This window comes from Mastigoproctus giganteus, chromosome 13 (assembly GCF_048544385.1).
Source record: "Mastigoproctus giganteus isolate SK-2022 chromosome 13, ASM4854438v1, whole genome shotgun sequence".
Classification (NCBI taxonomy): domain Eukaryota; kingdom Metazoa; phylum Arthropoda; class Arachnida; order Uropygi; family Thelyphonidae; genus Mastigoproctus; species Mastigoproctus giganteus.
Window position 1 is genome coordinate 3,967,044 of NC_143587.1, and position 18,201 is coordinate 3,985,244.

At 39.2% G+C, this 18,201-nt stretch overlaps 1 protein-coding gene across 1 annotated transcript in view; it reads right to left on the minus strand.

Moving 5' to 3' along the window:
- LOC150075720 (glutamate-gated chloride channel-like) overlaps positions 1 to 13,126 on the minus strand; it is a 52,925-nt gene extending 39,799 nt beyond the window's left edge. The window contains exons 1-3 of the mRNA XM_090387396.1: positions 12,981 to 13,126; positions 1,383 to 1,470; positions 1,192 to 1,295 (exon numbers count right to left, since the gene is read on the minus strand). Of these exons, the coding sequence (XP_090243522.1) occupies positions 1,192 to 1,295; positions 1,383 to 1,447 (169 nt within the window). The 5' untranslated portion in view covers positions 1,448 to 1,470; positions 12,981 to 13,126. The remainder of the gene's footprint in view (positions 1 to 1,191; positions 1,296 to 1,382; positions 1,471 to 12,980) is intronic.
- Positions 13,127 to 18,201: the final 5,075 nt, after the last annotated feature.

Sequence of the window (18,201 nt, forward strand, 5' to 3'; positions counted from 1 at the left end):
GAAGAATACTAAGGCCATATTGTTGCGTGTATATTGTCTGTAAATTGCGTGTGTCCTGAGGTCGATTATCCGTGTGCCGGACGAAACACCCGACTTTCTGGGAGGAAAAACCATGCTCTCCTCTCCTGAGAACAACTAATTCAGGCATATTGTGAAAAGGCCCATAAGAATTCCTCACGTACTCGATGAGACTCGAACTGGTCTTCTTTTTTTTTTTCACTCTGTGTGGGGAGGACGGGGATCCTACCAAATGTGGTACCCAGAGAGGAGCGGATGGGGCAGGGTGAGAAGTTGGATTCGAGGTGGATCGGTGATGAGATCACTCCTATTTTTGATTTTCTTTAATGATATTAACCACTGTATATAGGGTGAAAAGTGACTTCAGTGTTACCAGAAAGAGAGCCTCTCGCTATACTCTTCACAGACTTATAGTCTACATATTGGCATCAGTTAGTTTTTAACCTGGAATGTCTTGACAACAAAAATATGTTGAGTAGAGTCCGTTTTCCTTCGACTCTTGCAAAATGTTTCCCTTTCGGTGATTTGGCATTGGCTTATTGGGATGGCACTTTTGAAATTCCTTCGCACGCTTCTAGTTGCACTGCAAGGCATTTAGTTGCAATCGTATCCTTTGACATGCAGGACACGCAGATGAAAATGAATAACCGCAAATAACCAAATTCTTGTTTTATTTTTCTGACTTCAGAATTCGTTACTTTGTTCTGGCAATGGCATATCAATAAATGAAATGGGGGATTACTCAAATATTAGTGGTAAAGCCTACAAACACTCGTGGGGAGGGATCACACACTCTTTAATAAGCCTTTAATAAGCCTAACGATCGAAAACTATTGTATTCTGTCATTCCAGAACACATACCTGCGCTCTCAGGACGATGGTCCTAAGACTAAGATTGGGCCTGTCTGCACCCGTTTACAAGACAGGATTGTTGAGGAAATGTTCTGTGATTATCAAATACTCGTGAATAAATTAGATTTTTGTGACAGCCACCGAGCTACTAGCTGGGTGGTTGCTGCAAAACAATCCTCTCATAGTAAAGAGGATGCACACCCCGAAACCAATAACGCATTTGAGAGTCCTCTTTAAAATTCCGCGAGCGCTTTCACAGAGTGTTCCAAAGGTTTATTCAAAAAACATTTTAAAAAGCGAAGTCACGTGATCCGACCCTACCTTCCTTTTCCTTCCCTTCAGGCCGAACCCTCTTATCGTACTTGCCATCTTCCAGGATGTTTTTAAGGGCCTCTTCTTGGAGCGCTGCTCTACTTTTTGCAGCCCTGAAAATAGAAATAAAAATAGAAATGCCCGCCTTATTTTATCCGTTTCGAATTTTGGCTTGAAAATAAAAGGATAAAACCGCTTACCTGCCTGTTCTTGAGAGAACCACTAAAAAGCAACAAATCGAGACTATCTTCAACACATTCTTCATTGCTCTGGTAGGTGGAGAGGGCCCTAAAATCGAAAGAAGTTCCAAAATTCATTATTTCTGCATTCCACATTCTTTACGCGCTGACACACGCCACCCAAGGAAACCAAATTCGGTCACCCTGCAGAAAATGAAGTCTACCTGGCTAAAAAAAGAAGTTGCTTCAATCAAATATTCGCCGAAGAAGAGCTAGTTCTACTTATGCCTACCAGATGGCGCCACCAGTCTCTCAATTAAGTTGGGTCCGAGTAACGCGGAACTCGGTCGGATATAATTTAGGAGAGGAGTTAAATCATTAAAAAATTACAGCTATTTTCTCTAATGGCTAATTACCAGAAGGGTGGAGACCACGAACGGCCACAGCAGTCACAGTCGCATCAAACGGCGTGTTGCTGTCAGCAGCGAATGCCCTTGAGCGGTCATTGCGAGCGAAGCAGCGATGGGAACGAAGAGTGTGATGCAATCGCATCCACCGCTAATTCCAATTAGCCCCTCCTGGAAGGAATTGAGGATGTGGCGAGCACCGAGAAAGTCACCCGCTACAGAAACTTTACTCAAATTCGAGCATTTTGGCTTTTCGGAATTTTTTTAAGCGTTGAATTCGCCACTTCCAATTTTTGCTTTTCTTCGCAAACTTCGGAGTCTCAAAAGAATGTTCTGAATTATCCCTCGATGAAATGCCCCCAAAGGTTTAAGAAGGTGCCACATACGTTTTGCTGGCTGTAAACCGCATAACTTCACAAAGGTGCGTTATCTTACTCGGTGAGATAAGGCAGCTAGCTTTGTGGATGTGAGATAAGGCAGTTTCATTTCAGATTCAAGAAAACAGTCACGCTCTGCCGCCCTCACATCGAGAATACGCGCGTACAAGACGACTTAAGACGGCTGCTACCGTCAGGCTGGTGGGAAATATTTTAAATAATAACGCAGTTTTGTTATCACGTGTTTATTTAATATGTAATTAAATAGGGACGGAACTGGCCCTTCCACATAACGAGACATCGCCTAGGAAAAGACGCGTATTCAACGTTTCATCTCTTCTTGTCTACCTCACTTCATATAAGCCGCTGTACACTTTATGTGGCGAAACGAAAGGTTATCTTACTTAAGCAGTATATGAATGCAGAGATTCCGTATTTCTTTCGAGGAGAAAAAGAAGAAAAAAACATTAGTTTCCTTAGTTTTAAACCAGTCTCGTTTATTTAAAGCGTGCATTCTATTAAAACGTGCAGGGATTCTAATATTTTTGAGGGGATAGTATTGTAGTATTGGTAGCCGAATAGCTTTCTTCATTGGACCACATTTGATAGTCGGGCATTCAGCATTAGGTATGGCCAGTGGTTTTCAACCTGGGTACCGTGTAATTTAGGTTTAAGTTACTTAAATTTATTAAATTTATATATTTATTTCATTAAAAAAAGGGTACAATATCCATTGTACGGTATCTTTTTAATTTTGTGGTGATCTATAATTGATCTTTATTTAGTACCTCTATATAAAGAATAAAATTATTATATAGGTATATATTAAAAGGTCGAAAACCATTGTGTTATATATTTCTTTTGGCCTAAGGATGCCCTGAAAAAACTACCGGGACACTAAGGGCGCCGTGAACTGAGAAAGGTTGGGAACCTCTGGATATGGCCATCATATGGTGCAAGGAAGTCTAAGGCTTATTAAAAAGAAAAAAAAAAGAGTTTAATAATAATTAAAAAATAAGATGTGACCCCCAAACCCCGGGGGCTCACATCTGGGGAGTATGGGCTTGGCACACCCACGATCCTGATCTGGATATCATCATTCTTCTCTCTCTCTCTCTCTCTCTCTCTCTCTCTCTCTCTCTCTCTCTCTCAGGATAACTCGGGAATTTTTTTTGACTGGTGCAACATAAGTCCCAGGTTTCCTTGCACCATAGGGCTAATAATAATAATCTCCCAGAGGAAAATAAACAACCGAATCTTCGATGAGGACCAAAGAGACGTCTACAAAAAACTGGGTTAAGATGAGAAAGCAGAAAACGGACAACCCGGACGGAGAAGAAGACGATGGAGAAATTCTGAAAAAACATCTGGAGCAGTGAAGTAAGATATAACAGCAAAGCACCCTGGATAGAAGTAGAACGGAAGAAAACCAAGGACATACAAGAGATGAGAGAGTGGGAGATTCGAGAAGAAAAAGTAAAAGAGTCGATCAGGAACACCCACAACTGGCGAACCCCAGGAATTGATAACATCCACAACTACTGGTACAAGAAGCTCACCTGCATACACACGCACCTAGCAGAGCAGTTCACTCGAATGATAAGGCACCCGGAGACAATCCCGAAGTTTATCACTGAAGGAATCACATGTCTGAAGCCTAAAGACGAAGATACAAAAAACCCTGCGAAATACAGGCCAATCACCTGCCTCCCAACGATGTACAAGATCCTGACCAGCTGCATAACCAAGAAGATATAAGATCACTTAGAGAGTCAGGACATAATGGCCGAAGAGCAGAAAGGATGCAAGCGGAGGAGCAAAAGATGCAAGGAGAATTAACCATAGATGCCGCAGTTATGGAGCAAGCCTTTAAGAAGCATCGCAACCTATACACGGCCTGCATCGATTACCGCAAGACCTTCGACTCCATACCTCATAACTGGCTAAGAGAGACCCTGAAGATCTACAAGGTCAATCCGATAGTGACAAACTTTCTAGGAGCAACAATGGCCAAATGGAGTACCACCATTAAGGTCGAGAACATCACAAGCACACTAATCCCAATCAGAAGATGAATCTTTCAGGGAAATGCTCTGAGCCCACTGTGGTTCTTTCTAGCACTCAATCCGCTATCCAACATGCTTAACGGCAGCAAGGTTATTTGAGGTTATATGGATATAACCTCAAAGAAGGAAGAAAGAACCTATACACCCTCACCCACCTGATGTACATGGATGATATCAAGCTCTACGCGGCAACCGAGAAGCAACTATTCCGGATCACCGAAGAATTCAGCAAGAACATGAGGACGGAATTTGGTCTAGACAAATGCAAGACCCACACACTGCACCAGGGAATATTAATTGGCCGAAACTACCAGCTGCTGACTGGTAAAAAGATCGAAGCTATGATAGAAGGAGAGACCTACAAATACCTAGGGATGAGCAGGCTGAGCAGTTAGAGCACAAGGAAATAATTTAATAAAGTATATAATTTATTTTAGTTTTGCTGTTTCTCAGATGTAAGACTTTCCATTTTGCGGAATCAAAGCATAGATGCCACTTTTCTATCCCTGAAGTCTATCAAGGTCATTCTGAAGAAGCTCTGCTTGGTGGTGATCATGAACTACTCTACCAATATTTACATCATCATCAAATTTAGACATCACGCCCTCTGTTCCCTCATCGATGTCATTTAAGAAAATCAAAAACGACAGTGGTCACAATACTGATCCATGGGGAGCCCCACTTCTTACATCAACCCAATCTGAGGAATAACCATTTATCACAACCCTCTGCCTTCTGCCCTGAAGTCATCTTGCTGTCCATTTAAGGATTTTACCCGAGATTAAACCTGTTCCAGCTTATAAAGGAACCGCTCATGTGGGACTGAGTCAAAGGGTTTCCTGAAATCCAAATAAACAATGTCGAAATTATTCCCTAAATCCACCTAATTTATTTATTTTTTATTATTATTTATTATCAACACATAATAAACACAAGCGTACGCCCAGTTAGTATATAACAGAACAGAAAATACAAAGATACAAATATTGTACATTAACATGCAAATATTTAAAAATAATTAAAAAAAAAAGTAATTTTACATTAACATGTAAAAAATAAAAGAATATTTAATCATAAATTTCACCTTGAACCCAACTCTCAACCAGCCAACTTGCTCCAGATACTCCTACGAAACTGTTTCCTGTCCATAGCCATGCCCAGATCATACTTGGTCATAAGAGCCATAGTTCTTTTAAAGAACAAGTTCTTGGATATCTCTAACCTGGAATTACTGATGTGGAATGTCGTCTTCTGTTTTGTAACCACCGCTGGAACTTCAAGATCAATATGGCATAAAAGATCAGGAAGGTAGGTTGAACCAGTGAAGATATGGTACAACAGTTTTAGATCGAGAACAGTTCGCCGAGTTTCCAAAGAATGAAGTTTGAAGTAAGAGCAAAGATAGAATATTCGGTGGTAAAACATGGGATTATGTCAGGAAAGATAGTGGATGAATTTCGTCTGCAGCGATTCTATTTGCTGTATCAAGTATGCATAGTGTGGGTTCCATATAGGGGAAGCAAACTCTAGTATAGGGAGTACAGTTTCTTTGAATAAACGCACAGAAAGCTGTGGATCTTTGAATCTATGTGCCGTTTCATGAATCCAATTTGTTTTTTGTTTTTTTTTTTTTTTGTTTTTTTGCTTGGAGTAAATATATTTCTAATATGTTTATCAAACGCACATCCAGCGGCAAAAATAACACTCAGATCTTTAACGTCGGAAACTCTGGTAATCGGAATATCCTTGATGTACTATTGACTTACTAAAATCACAGATTTTCTCGAACCTTCAAAGTAAATCGAGCTGCATTTCCTAGGATTTACTTCCAGACCGTTTAAAGCAACCCAGTTAGCTAAATATTTGAGAGCAGCTTGAAGATTATCCGCATCAGCTTGACTGTTGATCAGTGAGTAAAGCTTCGCGTCGCCTGCAAACATTAAAATCTTAATACCACCTCCCTCTACAAATTGCGATAGATCATTGACAGAGATGGTGAATAAAAGAGGCTCAAGAGATGATCCTTGTGGAACTCCTTTTGATGGAAAAAATTCCCATGAAATTTCCTGTCCGATGATAATCCTATGTTTTCGACACGATATGTAACTCATCAACCAGGAAAGCAGAGAACCAAGTACTCCATACTGGCTTAGTTTGTTTTTGCAAGATTATAGTGTGGGACATTGCCAAAAGCCTTAGTTAGGTCTGTGCAGATCACATCAACCTGCCCTCCCGTATCGACAGTGTCTAGAACCTGCTTCCAGATAGTGAGAAGATTAGTGGTAGTTGATTGGCCCCTGGTAAAGCCATGTTGGCTGTCGCAGATGAAGTGCTGAAAATGTTCCATTAATCGGTTCTGAATGAGTGTCCAGAATTTTTGCCAGCGAGTTCAGAAGGCAGATAGGACGGTAATTTTCCAGTGAGTGGATTGTGTTGTTCTTTGGGATTGGGATCACACTGACTGTTTTGAAGTGAGTGGGGTAAATACCAGCATTAACGGAAAGATTGCAATAAATGCAGTATTATATATTTAAGTTGTGGAAAGCATTTCTTCCAAAAGATAAGTGGAAAATTATCTGGGCCAGATGAAAAATCTTTTGTGAGTTTCCGACACGGTTGAGTGAGATTATCTCACTCAAGCCCGAGAGATTATTATGTGTATCATTCTTAACTACTGGAAATTGAAACAGCTGTAGCGTTCTCGGAAAAGGACAAGGAGAAAAGAGTCGCAAAAAAAGGTTTGCTTTAGTTTTGTCACAGGTTGTGGGCTTTCCATCGATCTAAAATCTTGGTTTCCGCTCAGCAGTTATTGAGTGACCTTGTCAAAACAGCTGACCATATTTGTTAACCAAATGATTTTCCCTTTACAAAACCATGCTGTGTATCCTTCAGAATTTCATTTCTATCCAAATGATCCTGAATTTCACCTTGATTACTACTGAAGTTAGACTGACCGGGCGGTAATTTCTCAATACACTCTTATTTGTCGGCTTTCTTGTTTTCACCCTCTCAATCCCTATCCACCCAAGAGTGCAAAAGTAATAGACGTTCTTTAAATTTTCGTGATTGCACCAAAATGCAGCTTAGAAACTTTTCGTTATGCACCAAAAATGCAGCCTAGAAACAATACACATCTTACATATTATGAAATTAAGAACTGATAAGAAATTATTACTTATGTTCTCGCTATCTTAGTGGACTGGCTCTTCAAGTAGTCTCTTATATTCTTGGTTATGATGGTGGTCAGGATCTTGCACATCGATAGAGTCAGGCGATTGGCTTGTATTTCACCGAGTTTCGTTTCTTGTATCTTGATCATTAGTCTTCAGATATTTGATTCTTTGAGTAAAAAAAACTCTGGGACAGTCTCTGGGTGACTTATTTTTCTATTGAACTGCTCTGTTGGGTGCTTATGTGTGCATTTAAGTTTCTTGTACCAGTAGTTGTGAACGTTATCTATTCTAGAGGATCGCCAGTTCTGGGAGTTCCTGATCCAATGATTTACTTCTTCCTCCCGAATGTACCAATCTCTCATATCTTGAACGTTCTTGGTTTTCTTCCATTCTAGTTCTATCCAGGGAGCTCGGCTGTTATGTCTTACTTTAGTGCTTCATATGCTGCCTCAGAACTCCTCGATCGTCTTCTGCTCAGGTGGTCCGTTTCCGTCTTTCCCGTCTTCTCCAAGATTACTGTACAAGGCTTTTTGTCTCCATCGAAGATTCGATTGTTTATTTTCCTCTGGGAACGCTTTTTGTATCGGCGTAGTCTCTTTCTAAGTGCGAGGAGGTTCTGCTTCAGTGTGTCCAAGTATTCTCCAAGTACATAAGAGATCCTTGGTCTCTTATTCCACTACCTTGAGCATGGTACCGCCTAACATATGTTATTTAGGAATTACTGTTTCCTGAATACGGTACCTTGCATTTATCAATGTCACACTTCAACTGCCACTTCTCAGCCCAAATGCCTAATTTATCTAGGCCTTGCTGCAGTAGTATGCCTCCATTCTAGTCATTAATTCATGTCATGAAATGCAGGTTAGATGGATTCCTGTCCGCTCATCCTACCTGTCTTTCAACTGCAAACTTGGACAATAAGCTTGACGAAACTTCATCAATATCTTTAATAAATACTGTGAACAGTACGGGGACCAGCGCTGAACTCTGAGGAACTACACTAATAATATTGTTCCAAGTAGAGCAATTCCATTGATAACAACTCTCTCACTCAACCATTCCTTTATCCATAGCAGTAACTTGCTATTAATACCACACTGCTCCGTTTATACATCAGTCTTTTATATTCAACAGTATCAAAAGCTTTATTGAAATCCAAGTATATTATATCAAATTTATTTTTTTGCATCCAGTTCCTTGGTCACTGCATCATAGTACACTAAGTCCAAAGTTGGTCTCATAATAATGGCTCAAGGTTTGCCTGCCTCATTTAATTTGATTAGATAAATCCCATCAGACTCAGTGCCTTTAGCTGCAGCAATTTCTCCTCCACTTTCCTCTCAGTTATCAAAAAATCGTTTAGCTCCCGGTTAAAACTTGGTGTACTTCTGGTATTACCAGCCCTAAGAACACAACCCTACACAGGTAAATATAGATGCATAATATTTATTTAGTTTTCCATCGATTTGAACAAGACCATCAATAGTTATGCCATTCATAGCTAGTGGGCAAACGTTGTTCATCCCTTTTCATCTTGGGTTAACATAAGCAAAGAATTCTTTGCTACTTTTATTTGCATTCTTAGCCAAGGACTTCTAATTATCAGCTTCGGTTGCTGAACTAGTGATCTGATTGCAGACTCGTTTGTACTTCCTGCAGGATTCCATATCTCCAGGTAATTTATATGCGTGCCGCACATTGGCCTTCTTTTCTAGAAAAATCTCTTTAGTTCATCTGACATCAGTTTATGTCTAAACCTTGAACAATATTTCTTAGTTGGCATGGAAAGATAAGTAGCTTCTGTTATTACTTACTTGAATGCTTCCATTTAAAATTTGAATTTTTTCTGCATCATCAGCTGGTTCCGCTGTGTAGAATTTAAACACTAAGATCAGTGTTGAATGTTTTTGTAATGAATCTTTGCTGTTAATCAATAACATTGATGAACAGTAATTGATGATCAATACCTTCATCGATAACATTGATAAATATAGAAAACAACGATGGGCCAAAAACTGTACCCTGGATGACTGAACTAATTCGTCCTCGAAGAGCAATGTCCATTGATTCCCACTCAACCATCCCTCTATCCATAGCAGCAATTTGCATCCAATGCCGCACCGCTCCAATCAGCAGTCTTCCATGTGCAACAGTATCAAAAGCCTTTCTAAGGTCCAAATATATGATATCAAAGTTATTCCCTGCATCCAGTTCCTTTGTGACCACATCATAGTCTCCAATCAAATTGGTCAGACAAGACTTTCCATTGGCAAACTCATGCTAGGTCTGAATAATTAGTGCAGTCTTGTCTGGATGATCCTGCAGTGCTTCTTTAATCGGTGACTCCATTACTTTCCCTGGAACACAAGTTAAACTAACCGGTCTGTAAAATGGTAAAACAGTTTTAAGTAGTAAGACAGGAAATCTAGGATTATTGAATTTGTGAGAGTAAAGTTTAGATTAATGAATTGATTATGAGAGGAATTTTAGGATTAATGAATTGATTTCTTTTGTTGTACCCCTCTCCACCATTTCGGTAAGCTGACTGACCGTTTCCATGACAGGAATGTCAAAGCTGCAATTGTATACCAAAAATGCAATCCCCAGATCAGTTGCTTTTGCCGTTTTCAGAAAGAATAGAGTAATAAAGTAAACTGAGAACATTGCAAGAAAAATTAAATTTGAAAATGCAGTTTTCAAATGAACGAACTTCGCCAAACATCACAATTTAGACTTTTGAAATTAAGGCTCCGCTCAAGATAACATGTAGATAATTCTAATTATTTATTGCAGTTCTGATGGTCACCACTAGGAGGATTGTATCAGCCGGAATGAGCCCTCAATTTCACTACTAATTATAATTTTTCCTTTTTTTTTTTTTTTGGATAAAATTGAAGTAAATCGAAACATGAGATCGCTAAAATGGACGGCACCCCTACTTTCGTTAGTGGTCGCGAGAATTATTTAGACCATGGGTGGGCAACCTCTGGGCCACGGGCCAACTCCGGCCCACGAATTGTGTTTGTGACTATAAACGGCCCGCCGTTTATTATTTTTGAATTAATGGAATTTCTGACATAAATTTAGAAAATACTGCGCGCATTGGCACGACAAATATCGATTCCCGAAAAAAATAAAAATAAACGGTTTCAAAAATCTCTCATTAAATATTATAAAAACACAATTTTTGTATTGTGTTTTTTTCAACTGCAATTTGTTACTATATTATTAATTGCATTTTTGTAATTTTATCTTGAACCTGTATTTCGATTTTCTTATTAATAAAATTAATTAGATGCGCGTGCACGCATAAATATCGCGATAAATAACATAAAACTGTTTATGGCAATTTGTTCATTATTCGCCATTTTAATAATCCTAAAAATCGTGGAAAATTAAAAAAAAAAGAGAATTCGTCCGCGTGCTTATTTGGCCCGATGAAGGTTATTCGCACGTGATTTAGACAACGGCGGCACCACTGACTCCGGACCACTGCTGCTGTTTTTGGCTCCACTTCCGCTAATCGCAAAATAAACAAAATTGCAATTGGGTACTGCACATACTCTCCACAACGTTCACAGTTTGCTCTACAGATGGCGCCACCAGACGGGATATGACGCCTGCTCCTTAACAGTGAACCACTGTACGTAATTAGATGGAAAGTGAACCGTTTTAAAAATTACATCCTGCGAAATGACAATAAAAATTCCTGGGCATTTGGCAGCCCAAATGGGCTCTAATTCCTTTCACTTAACGCAATTCGCACGGCTCCTCTGCACAGCACCGAGACGTTTCTGAGATAAACGCAATCTTGAGAACAATTTCCGCTACCGTAACGGAAATTCGTAATCAAAGAAAAACCAAGTAGATGAACAGGCATTTTCTTCTTCTTCTGAAACATATTTCGCTTTTCTTCAATACAAATGAGCGAAAGTTAAGTGAGAAGAACAACAAAGCTCCCACCTGACTAAGATTGGAGGAAAGAACTGGATCGCTCCAATAGTTTCTCGCAACAGATTGTTTTCGGCCAGATTTTATGAAACTGGAAAACGGTCTTCTCCTCATTCTTAAGAATAACAAATAGTAAGGAAAATTATCTCAGGCAAAGGCATCTATAATATAAAAAGAAGAAGGAAAAGAAAGAAACGCGTAAAACACTCTTTAAACTGGAGAGCAAAATCTAGACTTTAATTATGTTCAGTTCCTGCTGCTATTAAATAAATAAATTTCCTATTTATACTCCTAACAGTTAAAGGAGTTCATTACATTCTTTGCTCCAGGAAAGACGATATAGTCCAAATCCAAACCAACCCGAGACGGACAACATCTTCCAATATTTTTACACAATTATTATTATATTTTCCATCAAGATCAACAAATGTATGTCCTGTGATTTGTCACTCTACAGCACAGCTAACACAGTACGTGGGTCAATTACGATGGACGATGCACCCAAGCAAGTAACGCGGCGCATTACGTGCTGCAATGTTTGGTTTGTGTCGCAGCTCTTCGGAAATCCTCTGCCGCACAGCTCACTACGCATCGCTCCTGTACTAATATCAATTCCTGTGACCTCTACAAACTCGTGGTTGAAAGAAAGTCCATTGGGGACTGTCGGAACTTAAGTACTACTCTGTTTAGTACCCTTCAGTCTCCTTCCATCAGTTTCTGACGTTTACTTGAACGTAAATTCATTTTCTTTTATTCTTGACAACAACTGTTGAAAGCATCTCTTTCCGCTATATTTATTTCTCTTGGTGCAAGAAAGATAATTCACCTCCAGGTGGACAAATGTACTCACAAGGATTATATCGTAGCAACATCAATTGTAGAGAAGGATCGGTACACACGAGGAATGGCATTATTTTCGAAGAGAGTCCGTAGAGAAAACCTATTCGGTTAAGAACATTAAGAAGATTTTATAAATTTAGAACTCGTGGGTGGTGCAACGGAGACTTAAAATTCTCCAGGAAAGCGATGAGTCCACCTGTAGGTCCACGTTCAACACGACGACAATTTGGACTAAACTGCAACGGTAAACCCAATACGAACTGACAACGGCAAATGCTATAAAGGTTATATGAGGGATTATCTCACACTACACTACTACTCCCGAACAACGAAACGTTTATTCTCAAATAAACATTTTCTTTCTATTCGAAAGCAAAAGGCGTTTTAACCAGAATGCGAGTTTTTTTAATCTGGAGCGAAAGAGTATCTCTTACATCTGTAACGTAAGTTTGACCTTACCGAATACTGGTTCTACTGTCTGGACGAAAGAAACTCTAACAGACCGACCAGTCGGTCGTGGGCTAAGGATGCGCGGCTTCTTATCGCCGCAAAGTCGAGCTTTTCATCCACCCAGCAAAAAATGAAACCGACCGTGGAGCACGCACATACAATTTACAGATATCGCGCTCCACAGATTTGCAGAATCGAAAACTTTTAGGGAAAGGAAACAAGAAATTAACGAGGGGGGAATGTGAGAGGATATTCGAAATATGACAATCATAATGTACCCTCGCCCCTCTCCCTTCCTGAAAAATTCTGGAAACACTTCTGATCTTAACGACCCTTACGAAATTTTCTGACCCACCTGTTTTTTTTTCAGTCGCGAATTCTTCCAGCGTCGTCCTCCGTATCTACGTGCGCTGGTGGGAGGCAGCAGTGCTTCGCCGTGTCACTTCACATCTCTCGATGGCGCGATAATGACGGCGAAGTGTCGGTCGTGCGTCTTGTTGACCCTGTGTGGCTACTCTGTGGGCGGGAAAATGCTAACGAGTGCTAATTGCGGCAAATTGTGGGAAGGTTCACGAGCCTGAAAGCCATCCTAGCTTGTGATGAGGGAAACGGGCCCGTGACGTCACTGCACGCACACACAGGGCTCGAGTGTCACTTCATCCTCTTCTTGCATCCGGTTCTCCCGCTTTCTCTTCAACCGTCTTCCCGGTGCTAAGATCCCCGGCCTACGGGGGCAATAAATAAATAAATAAGCGCGCTGTTCTCTGCGCAACAGGCTGCATCGAGATTTAATGCGACATCCCTAACGATTAACGAGAAAAGTATTTGACAACAGAAACTCAGGAGGAAATAAATATGCTGCACATTGGATGCATGGCATTTTCGAGACATTTGAAACTACTGTCTGGAGGCAGGGGACAGCAGTGAACGAGGGGCAGTTCAAAATAAAGCCTCTGCTTATTCTGAATGCATTCGTCATCTTTATCTTTTAGCCAAAGGTTTCCTTAACCCGATAACCTGAGCGCTCTCCATCGATTGTGAAGCTCCTCCAAGGAATTCCACAAACCTGACGCACGAGTGCTTCTCTCCGGGTGTCACGTTAACTGCTGTAGCAATTGATACACGATGCATATGTAATGAAGATGGGTAATCGTATCTGTCCAGTGTCAGATGACCCTCATTCTGATCTTAATCTAACTTTGGTTGCCCATTTTGCGTTAAATCAATATTCTTGGCGTCTCTTCATATTACGTGTTGTATCGTTAAGTCAATTTGTTTATCTATATTATTACGCCGAATTCCAATGCCTCGTTAATTTTCCACGTTTTGCGATCACTTAGATGTGTCATGAGACCAATCACCCCAGCCCCCACCTCAAAAACAAGTACTGCCTGACATCGACTCAGAATTATACAGTACGGTTCAATGGCTCTGTAAGATGTAAAATCTTACAAATATAATATTTTGTGGAGGAGGGAGATTAGTTTAAAGTAAAACTTATAATATGGCAATATGGGGGAGCGAACCTTACAAGCCAAGGGATTAAATTAGACAACGTCTATACAAGGAGAGCGGTAAGTGAAAAGCTATTAGCAACCTAGGGACACTCGACTCTCAGCTCACACAAACAAACCAAACAATAGAAACCAGTAGCAACTGCTATTAGTAGAAGGGTCAACTCTGGTAAACAATAGCGCGGTGGACCATGTGTTGTCGGGACATTTCTTTAATCGGTGACACCTGTACAAAAGATTGGACAGGAAAAACGAAACAAATGCTGGGAATTAGATGGAAGTCTGGCTCTGGCTGTCGGTGATGGCAAGTTTTTAGATCGTGGGAAATTAGTCTGCTACAGTATAACTATAAGCGGATGACTTCAAAGGTACAGACAGCCTGAGAAAGTTTACAAACTTCTTAAAATAAGAAGTTAGATCGAGCAACAAGGAAACAGCGTGAGAAAGATTAAAATTTAATAAGGTGGAGAAAGAACGCCAGTCCCAGTGCAGCAAAGAGTTCCTAAAAATCATCTGTAGCAAATTCAGGTGTAGCTGATGAAAGAGATCCCCAGAAGGTACCCTGAGGGCCAGGAAAGCTTGGAACCTCCCCGGAAAGGAAAGAAAAAAGATAGAAGTAGGTGAGATATTATTAAGTACTGTAAGTTAACAAGGACTGTTAGTGAAACTGTATAGTGATTAATTAATGAAAACAGAGATAGCACTAGAAGTAAATTGATAGATAAATTATCCCTTAAGTAAATTATATATATACTAACAGAGTTTAATTAATTCAAAAAGGTTATTGTAAAATGCAAGAGAAATGAAAGATAAGTAATAAAAAAAATTGTTGTTCAGATGATTATAATATGTTTGAGCGATAATAAAGTTTATAGTGAGAATCTTGGAATGTTTTAAGGATAGGTAATTGAATATAGTGTTTGTATTAATGAAGAATTGTTGGTCCAACTGAAAAACTAATAAAAAATAGAGACTTTAGGAAAATTAAGATTGGTCTTCAGTGTATTGTAACAGAACGGTGAGAACACAGAGTATAATGATGAAATAGCATATTGATTGTTAATATAAGGAACACAATTGTATCCCCAAGTAAATGAAATAAGTATGGTGAAGGTGTATAAGTCTTAGGAGTTAGTTAGTTAAGGATGTATCATTGTTTTCATATAATGATTAACTTAGATTAGATAGTGAAGGGAAACAGGAAGGAGAATAATTTGTGCAAAGTATTCTTGACTTAATCTTGTATGCATATTACATGTTTTTTTATTCAGTTGTATATTATATTGTATATACATATGTAAATAAACTTTGTTGTTTATTAATCTGAGTTTGTTATTCCTGAACACTCAGCCTTTCCGAAGGGAATTATACACAATTGAGAAGTTCCCACGAATCTGGAATTCTCCTAGGATAAAGTCAGATGTGTACGTGGGGGAAATAAGAATAAAGTGGACAAACACATAATAGGGAACAAAACGAAATAAGATTAAGAAACAAGGAATAAATAAATAAATACAAAATATATAAACAATCATCTTTGTTTTTCACCCCCCACAGCTCGTTTGCCTTGAAATAATACATAAGAAGTGCATGCGCTATCTTTCGGATGAGAACATTTATCGAGATGACAGCGCATGGATATGTTCACATGACTCATCCACTTCTGACGAAATTTAAAATAAAGGCGGTGATTCCTTCTCTAATAGACAGCGCAGCAATTGGGACCAATCCATGGTTTCCAATCAAAAGATGCATAAGATTCTTCTCCATGAGGTGTGTCATTTTCCAAAGGTTTTCTTTAATGATCTGAGTATCCAGTATTCTTCATTAAGGAGAATTTTTATCGGTGAGGCATAATAATGTACTGGTACTACCTATTCAAAAGATATATTCCGGTGAGTCCTTGTCTGCCTCTCGAGAAAGCCGTAGGTATCTTCCTTATGTGAATTCAGGAAATAATGAGGGAAAGATAACTATTAATCCCAAATGAATGGTTCACGATTTTAGGTATAAAAATATTGTGCAATTAAAATTGTATGTAAAACATAGTTTTTATCGCATAAATGTATTTCATCTAGTTCATTCTTATTGTTAAAAGCCGTTTGAATTTCGCAAAGAGTTTCCCTATTAGTTACTATTAATCTGCCTTTCGACACTGGATGAACGTCGTTCTAAAGTATTCGACTAAACCGATGGCATACACAGGCGGCTAAATCGCATGCTGGAAGGAGTCGCCCATCTGACAACGATGGAAATTTTTATCCTCAAATATGGTTACGTTATATCAGTGTTTCTGGCACACTTCTCTAAATATCGTGAAAGAAATATCAAATTGTAACAATAATTACACTGCAGAAGGTATATTTAGATATATTATATCGTGTTTGCTTTTTTAGACATGCCAGATATATTTTTAATACAGAAATAGCAATCATTAATGTGGTTAGATGGTTCTCACAAAACCACAGGGACTACAAAAGGTAAAGTTTTGAGTTTTCCCTTTAATCACTTCGTAAGGGTTATTGTACAAGTAAAACAACATTTGTGAGGCAGCCAAGGTTTGTCTTAATCACCAATTTTGCACCCTAAATAAAAAGAATACGGAAGTTTTGTAATGTCATAGATATTTGTCATAGATCTTTGGGATAAACTGTCCACAAACATAACAAAAATTGCTTGGATGATTGATACACTGCCTGCTTATTCATTGTAGCACTAAAGAGTTTCTGAAAAAGTAAATTCAGTTTCTGAACACTACAATACAAAAACAACACAAATTCAATTTTTATCACTTTACAGTACACGGACGTGGCAACTTAGAGAACGTGTCACGATCAGCTAATACTCGGAAAACCTTGGTACAGACTATAAAAATCCTCACCAAAACCGCTAAGTGTGCTCTCTTCAAATTATAAATTGTTGCATCGGAATTTGAACCTAAGAACCATAGGTAGAAGTCTGATTGTCTACCACAAGAAAACCGAGGCCAGAATCGATTGCTAAAATTAAGAGAATTAGATTTATATCTCTTAAAATAAATCAGTATGCCATACATTACTGGCTAAGATTATGCGGCATATTTTGATGTGGCGTAACTCCCTCTATATTTAATAACTGTGTCGCAATGTGAAACTACCATGGTGATTTTTGAAATCTACGCATAAAAATTGGTTAAAAAGCAGATTTAAGTTCTTGGAGGTAAAAATCGTGTTGGCTAGTGTATAATCAAAAGATCAAAGAATACCTGAACACTCCAAGCAGAAACGCCTTGAGCTCAGCAAGAGACTTCGCTGATACAGACAGAGTGCTCAGAGGAAAACAGACAACCGTATATTTGATTAAAACCAGAGGGCCTTCTACAAAACATTGAAGAAGAGAGGACAACGGACACTCCGAACCAGAAGGCACTCGAACAGTTCTGGGGCAACCCATGGAGCAGCGATGTTATCCATAATGACCCTGCCTTGTGGGTAGAGAAGTAGAACAGGATTAACCAAGGACATACAAGAGATGATAGAATGGATGATTCAGGAGGAAGTACATCAATCGATCAGGAAGTCCCACAACTGGTGAACCCCAGGAACAAATAACATCCACAACTACTGGTACAAGGAGTTCAGCTGCACACACAGGCACATAGCGGAACAGTTCACCCAGATAATAAGGCACCAAACAGCTATTACAAACAGGGTCAAACAGCTGTTATCAAACAAACAATCACGAATTTTCTCGGGGACGCTTGTGTGAAGACGCCATAGTGGATTTAATTCAACACATCAACTCCTCAACAGGCAAATATGAGCTGGCTATTTTTATTTACTTCGAGGGCCTGTTCGATTTCCTTAGGTGGAAGAGCGCTCTCGAACGACTAAGAATAGCAAACTGCAGCTCCCAACTCTTCTCTGAAAAAAAAAAAAAAAAAAAAAAACTATTTCAAGGACAGACAAGTACTAATAAAATCTAAACATCAATGTATTATTAGAGTTGTTTACAGAGGGTGCCCTCAGGGTTCCATTCTGGGACCTCTGATATGGAATCTGGTATTAAACGACTGACAAATGA